Source organism: Carlito syrichta, unplaced genomic scaffold (assembly GCF_000164805.1).
Source record: "Carlito syrichta isolate Samal-C Ts95f unplaced genomic scaffold, Tarsius_syrichta-2.0.1 Scaffold311803, whole genome shotgun sequence".
NCBI classification, from domain to species: Eukaryota; Metazoa; Chordata; class Mammalia; order Primates; family Tarsiidae; genus Carlito; species Carlito syrichta.
In genome coordinates, this window is record NW_007255899.1 from 44789 (window position 1) to 52472 (window position 7684).

Below are 7684 nucleotides of genomic sequence, written 5' to 3' on the forward strand. Positions count from 1 at the left end.
GGCAATCACTCACCTCGGCCTCCCAAGCGCGAGATTATAGGGCTGAGCCACGGAGCCCGGCTCCTATCTCTTTTCTTTTAGTTTAACATCCATATTTTGAGCCAACGTTATTTACATTTATTCCTATATCAAATTACAAACACTGAAATTTTAAATTTTACTGTGGCTGACTGACTTCAAAAGAAAATCCATGAGCATAGAAATATATCAAACATGAAATGCAGTTATTTCTAGGCAGAGTTATTATTCAAGATGCATAAAAACCACATAAAAGCAAAATTTTTGACACACACATTTGTATATTTTTCATGGCTCTATTATTTCTTACACTAGAAAGGGGACATCGGATACCCTATTATATTTATTCTAAGTTCACATTAACATATTATAAACAGTTTGACAGGTTTTCACTTCCATATCAAGTGTGAGCTTTTTTTTTTGAGTTGGAGTCTCACTCTGTCGCCCTCCGGCGATCCTTCACCTCAGCCTTCCGAGTAGCCGGAATTACAGGCTCGTGCTACCACGCCCGGCTGATTTTTTTGATTTTTATTGTAGAGATGAGGTCTCGCCTGCCCAGGCGGGTCTCGAACCCGCGGGCTCAGGCAATCCACTCACCTCAGCCTCCCAAAGGCACGGGATTACAGGCTGAGCCACATATCAAACACAATCCTGACTATGTAAAGACTATCAATTCGCATTTTTGTTGTATAAAAAGTCAATTTCCTGTTTTTATATTTATAAGCATGCTCTTACTTCAATGTTTTGTCAGTGTATTTTTATTTCTTTATTCCTTTTTATTTTTATTTTTGATTTGGAGTCTCACTCTCGCCAGACTGGGAGTGCAGTGGCTGCTTCCGGCCACCGCAGCCTCGCCTGCTGGGCTCCAGCGAGCCTTCCGCCTCAGCCTTCCCGGTAGCCGGAATTACAGGCATGCGCTACCATGCCCAGCTGATTTTTTGATTTATTGTAGAGATGAGGTCTCGCTGTCCAGGCGGGTCTCGAACCCGTGGGCTCAGGCAATCCACTCACCTCAGCCTCCCAAAGGCGCGGGATTACAGACTGAGCCACTGAGCCTGGCTATATATTATTTTTAAATCTGCTACTTTATCCCCTGCCCTCTGCTTACAGCTCTGTGAGCAGTGGTTCTTAGCTGGAGATGATTTTGCCCTCAGTGGATATTTGATGATGTCTGAGACTTTTTTGTTTTTAAATTTCGTTTTTTAGAGTTGGGGTCTTCCTCTGTCACACAGCCTGGAGTGCAGTGGCATGATCATTGCTCACTGCGGCCTTGACCTGGGTTCAAGCGATCCTCCTGTCTCAGCCTCCCAAGCAGCTGGGACTACAGATGTGCACAACCATGTCTGGCTAGTTTTAAAAAAAAATTTTTGTATAGACGGGATCTCACTGTGTTGCCCAGACTGGTCTCAAACTTCTGTCCTCAAGTGATTCTCCAGCCTCAGCCTTCCAAAATTCTGGGATTATAGGCATGAGCCACCACACCCAGCCCTTTATTGGTTTAACATCTTTCTTCCCACAAGATTAAACCTCATGGGGACAGGGACTTCTTTTCTTACTTACCCTGCTATTCCTGTTTCTTATCACTCTGCCTGGTTCGTAGGCCTCAGGCATGGGTTAAGTGTCAACTGCCCCTGACTGTCCAGTGTCCTCTGAACCACTGTTCTGCTTTCTTCTGGACGACTCATGACAGCTGCAAGTTGTGTTGGGCTCTTTTGTGGCCCGTCTTATGGGGAGTCCTTGTTCAAGGCAGAGGAAGCTGCCTTGTCACTGGGCAGTCCTCTGGGACTTTGATGGACAGGAGAGCATTGCCCACTTTGCAGGGTGATCTCTCCTAGAAATGCCTGTCTTTCTTGTAGAAAAAAAAAGTGGTTTCATTCCGGCAGGCTCAATGGAAGCCCATGGAATTCAGAGTGTTGTAGACTTCTAACGATTTCCTGTGGCTGGATTTTTCACACTTTGTTTGCAGTGCTTTGAAATACCGATTGGCTTTTAAACTATGACTGTCTTGATTCTTGTACAGATAGTTGTACTTTCTTTTTTTTTTGGGAGTCAGATTCTCACTCTGTCGCCCAGGCTGGAGTGCAGTGGCATAATCATGGCTCACCAGTCTCGACCTGCTGGGCTCAGGTGATCCTTCCGCCTCAGCCTTCCAAGTAGCTGGAACTATAGGCGTGTGCTACCACGCCTGGCTAATTTTGTGATTTATTGAGAGAGACAAGGTCTCACCAAGCTGACCAGGCTGATCTTGAGCCCCTGGGTGCTCCCAAAGTGCTGGGATTACAGGCTAAGCCACCGAGCCCAGCCGATAGTTGTACTTTGTGACACTTGACTTCATGTCCAATTTTCCACAAGGCTTATCTTTGTTTTTGCTTTTCTTTCTCTTAGATTCTGAAATATGTGGAGTGCTTCACTGGACCCAATATTATGGCCATGCACACAATGCTGATTAACAAGCCCCCGGATTCTGGTAAAGCACTCTTATTTGTTAGGGAGAGGCAAAAAACAAAAAAAGGCGGGGGGGATGCTCATTAAAATATGTAAGGTTGATGTTTTTTTTTCCATTATATGACTTTATTTTTTGTTTTCATGTCTGCAAGAAAGGTTGATGTTCTAACCGTAGTCCTGTGTATAACTGGCAAACTTTGGATGAGACAGTGTATGTATGTCTTCTTTGTCTTCAAATAGGTTACGTATAACAACTTTGAAGTGTAATAGTGATCGCAGGTGTTGACTGTAGGGTTATTGCTGAATTTTCAGATGACCTGCTCCCCCAAAATGCGGTTTAACCGACACAATTGTTCATCAGTCCTGGACTCCTGCTATTCTGTGTCTCTAAGCTGTGTCCACCATCCTAGCCATGATGGTGCGGATTCTGCAGTCCTGATCTGGAGACATCATTATTCCTAAGAAATCCTTCTATAATAGCAGTAGAAATCCGCCATGAGACAGTCCTCTGTCCTCTTTCTGTCTTTCTCTCTTTCTTTCTCTCTCTTTCATTCTTTCTCTTTCTCTCTCTCCCTCCCTCTCTCCTTCCCTCCCTCCCTCCTTCCCTTCCTTCCTTTCTTCCTTCCTTTGAGCCAGGATCTCACTCTCCTGCCAGGCTGGAGTACAGTGGTGCAATCCCAGCTCACTACACTCTCAAACTCCTGGGCTCAAGCAATCCTCCAACCTCAGCCTCCTGAGTAGCTGGGACTACAGGTACATGCCACCACACCTGGCTAATGTTTTGAGGTGTTTTTTTTTTGTAGAGATGGAGTCTTATTATGTTGTGCAGACTGGTCGCTGGTCTCAGACTCCTGGCCTCAAGTGATCCTCCGCCCTTGGCCTCCCAAAGTTCTGGGATTACAGGCGTGAGCCACAACACCCAGCTTCCCTCTACACTTTTCTATTTTTTTCCATCCTGGTGGCTGGGAGGCATTTATAGGACTGCAGCTTTGGGTCACCACGTCTCTTTCCCCTCTGGATGTCTTGGCTGGACAGATGAGGGGGTCAGGAACCAAACACAGGCAGCAAAATCAGAGGAAATGTCAGTGTGATCATGGTGACCGGACACAGAATGCCTGTGCTTCTGTCGGGAAAAACATCTTGGGGAACTTGTTTTGACATCAACCACTTAAAAGGGGACCTCAAACTTGATTCTGTTACCACCCTTTTCTTCCCCTCCTCCTCCTCCCCTCCTCCTCTTCCTCCTTCCTCTTCCTCTTCCTCCTCTTCTTTGACAAGGTTTTCTATGTTGTCCAGGTTGGTCTCATGTCGGTGACCAGCACTGACCAAGGGTGGGTTAGGACCCGCACCAGAGAATCTGGACAGCGAGAAGACCACTCGGAGGCAGTTCTTCTGGGAACAGTCTGATCAGGACTGGAGCCGATCTTATTCAAACCTTTTCCAACTTATATACCATTTTCTATACCCTCCAGCAGTGTGATAATTATTTACTGGGGGCGTACAAATTCCATGATGTATATTGCGGTTTACAAATTATGCATCACAAGACCATCACGAGACTTGCAAGTTCCAAGCAGACAATTCAAACTCCATGATGCCTGACGTGCTTCACAAAACTCACATCAAGGTCACAGGTGCACAATTTCAATTGTTCAAAATGTCTTCCATAGTGTTCAATAAATCATTCATATTATACTCTTTGTTCTAAACCCTGATTAATACAAAAAACTTTTCTAAGTTAACTCTAGGTTCAATCCAAGTTCACTGACTCCCAATATTTTTAACGATTAATATTATCAACTTAACACTATACTATAATCTATAAGTTTACTTAAATGACTTAGCTGTTAGTTATACTATTATCCTATTACAATTTAACGTAATGCCTTATAACTCAGTTAAAACTTATTCTTAAACTACCAAACTTTACTATAATTCATATGAGTTTCATATGTCTAAACTATAATTTTTATATGATCTAGTGATTGAACTTTAACCCAAAACTTAAATCCTTTTTCCTAGTATATTAATACATGGCTATGTGTAAAATTTCCTATTGTCATATTAGAAGCAAAAACAGCACCGTTGGGAAAATTTTGGTATACTTAAAATTGGCCTACAGGAACAGGAACTAAAGTCATAATCTGAGAAAAGGAAGCTTAAACAAAACTTAAAAGTTTTCTATGAATGCTTATTACTGTTTAAATCTTTTCGATGGAAATTGTATTGTCTTAAATGTATGTTTTATCCAAACAAGTCTATTCTAAAAATCAAATAGTAGCTGTCACACTCTTGGATAATGGGCTGCACGGTTACCATGACAATGACCTCGGGCTGAAGCAAACAGAGTTCCGGCATGTAACGAAACTAGAAAAACGTCCTGCCTGGCTAGGGGCAGGGCAATAAAACTATTATGATAATTTAGTTTCTAATCTTAATCCTAGGAGAAACTGCCTTTGGGAACAAGAGCTGACTAACCAGTCTACAAGGAAATAGAAGTAAAAAAAATATCTAGAAAGAAGTACAACTTAGAAGGGACAAGGTCATATAAAATAATTCTTACTGTGCAACTTTCCATCAGATATATAGAGATTTACTTATAAATTTTACTGCCATGTATGCTCACTGGTCACTAATCACATGCCAATATCATAGGTATAACTGATATCCTATGTCAGAGGCGATCTTCCAGATGGGCCTTTACAGGCCTCAGCCATGTAGCTATAGATGTTGGCTCCCAACAGTCTCAGACTCCTGGGCTCAAGCAATCTTCCCACCTCAGCCACCGATACTGTTCTTTTTAATGTCTTTCATCCTGTTGGTGTTCGAATACTTACTGCATGCTAGGCTCTGTGCCCAGTTCAGTGTTACACAGGAGAGATTATGACATCTATGAGACTTGCTACAAGATCGTGTGTATAACTGCTCAGCTACCAGGAACCTGGCAGAAAGTCGTATAGGACTTGGAACCACTACATTGAACCACAATATTGACTTGATACTCCAATTTGCTGTTTTCCCCCTTTTTTTTGAGTTGGAGTCTCACTCCATCGCCCAGGCTGGAGTGCAGTGACATGCTTACAGCCACCCAGTGTCGGCCTCCTGGGCTCCAGCGAACCTTCCGTCTCAGCCTTCCAAGTAGCCAGCCCTACAGCACGCACTACCATGTCCGGTTCATTTTTTTAATTTATTGTAGAGATGAGGTCTTGCCAAGTTGCCAGGGCTAGTCTCAAACTCATGGGCTCAGGCAATCATTTCACCTTGGCCTTCCAGAGTGCTGAGATTACAGGCTTGAGCTTTTTAAAAAAATTTTTTGAGTCGGAGTCTCACTCTGTCGCCCAGGCTGGAGTGCAGTGGCATGATCATGGCTCACTCAGGCGATCCTTTGCCTCAATCTCCTGAGTAGCTGAGACTACAGGCATGCCCCACCATGCCTGGGTAATTTTTGACTCATTTTTAAACTTTTTTGAGATGACATTATTATTTTTTCTTACTTTAAAGATGTGAGGCACAATTCAAGGTTTGTTTTTTTTTTTAATTTTTTGTCTTGCTGTGTTGCCCAGGCAACAAGTAGTCCTCCCACCTCGGCCTCCCAAAGTGCTGGATTACAATTGTGAGCACTGCACCTATCTGACATATATCTCTTGAGCCTGACTTTCCATCATATGGCTTAATTTGTTTGGTTTTTGCAGGGACAGCCATTGTTCTAGTTTTTCAGGCAAAGGATGAGAACTCTGAGACGCGAGCATCCTCTAACAGCAGGTTTTGTTTTAGGCAAGAAGACGTCCCGGCATCCCCTGCACCAGGACCTGCACTACTTCCCCTTCAGACCCAGCAATCAGATCGTTTGTGCTTGGACGGCCATGGAGCACATCGACCGGAACAACGGCTGTCTGGTTGTGCTCCCAGGAACCCACAAGGGTCCCCTGAAGCCTCACGATTACCCCCAGTGGGAGGTAGGTAGGTCTGCCTAGTGGCTGAGTCTTGATCAGAATCTCTTACAGTTAAAAAAAAAATGTATTAAAACAATTTGGGGGGGCAGGGAGGAAATGAGGTCTTGCCATGTTGTCCGGACTGATCTTGACCTCCTGGCCTCAAGTGACCCTCCCGCCTCGGCCTCCTGAGTAGCTGGGACTGCAGGCATTCACCACTATGCCCAGCTAATTGTTTTGATTTTTTGGTAGAGAAGGGATCTCGCCCTGTTGGCCAGGCTGGTCTCGAACTCCTGGCCTCAAGCGATCCTCCCACCTCAGCCTCCCAATGTGTTGGGATTACAGGCGTGAGCCTCTGCACCCAGCCTCTTTCACCATTTTTATTTCACACCAGTATACGTAGAGAGCTTACAAACACGATGGCATCTCCTTTCTTAGTAAAACACTGTCCTAAGATTTGTGATGAGGATCGGGGGAAGTTCAAGAGCATCAGGGCAGTCATCATATTTGTTCTTCCAACTCGTGCGTGAGGCCACTGAAGGCGGGGAACGTGGGTATGTACTGCGCCGGATCTGAGACGGGAAAGCCTGATGGCAGAGGTGAGACCCAAGCACCCAACCCCGGCTGTGAGCTGAGTGCAGAAAGTCTCCGTCACTGATGGGAGGCTCTCAGAGTGTAAGGGAGCTAGAGAAACCAGCCGAGGCTCTAGAGGACACTGGTGTTTGAGCTGAGCCTTGAAGAACAGAGTGTCTTACAGCGAAGAGCCCACGGCATCAGGAGGTCAAGGACAAGCCCAAACCTGACTAAGGACCGGAAGAACCCAGGGAGCTCGCAGCCTAGATGGGCAGTGGGGCGGGGGTGCATTTTGGGAGCAGTAGCAGATGAGCCTGGAAGGATGCATTGGGACCAGATGAAGGAGGATTTTGCTATGTTAATACTCATAAGGGCTGGGCTCGGTGGCTCAGCCTGTCATCCCAGCACTTTGGGAGGCTGAGGTGAGTGGATTGCCTGAGCCTATGGGTTCAAGACCAGCCTGGGCAACTTGGCAAGACTTTGTCTCTACAATAAATCAAAAATTAGCCGGGCGTGGTAGCACATGCCTGTAGTTCCAGCTACTGGGAAGGCTGAGGTGGAAGGATTACCCGAGCAGGTTGATGCTGGGGTGGCCATGAGCGTGCCACTGTACTCCAACCTGGGCAACAGAGTGAAACTCCAGCTTTAAAAAAAATGCAATTTATTTTGGGGGGACAATGGGAGCATTTTTCTTTTCTTTTTTTTTTTTTTTTTTT

The 7684-nt window shown here is 45.0% G+C and overlaps 1 protein-coding gene across 1 annotated transcript in view; it reads left to right on the forward strand.

Annotated features, from left to right (window-relative positions):
• Positions 1-7684, forward strand: part of PHYH (phytanoyl-CoA 2-hydroxylase) — a 17472-nt gene that overhangs the window by 1314 nt on the left and 8474 nt on the right. Inside the window, exons 3-4 of the mRNA XM_021718078.1 lie at positions 2404-2485; positions 6238-6419. Coding sequence (XP_021573753.1) covers positions 2404-2485; positions 6238-6419 — 264 coding nt within the window. The remainder of the gene's footprint in view (positions 1-2403; positions 2486-6237; positions 6420-7684) is intronic.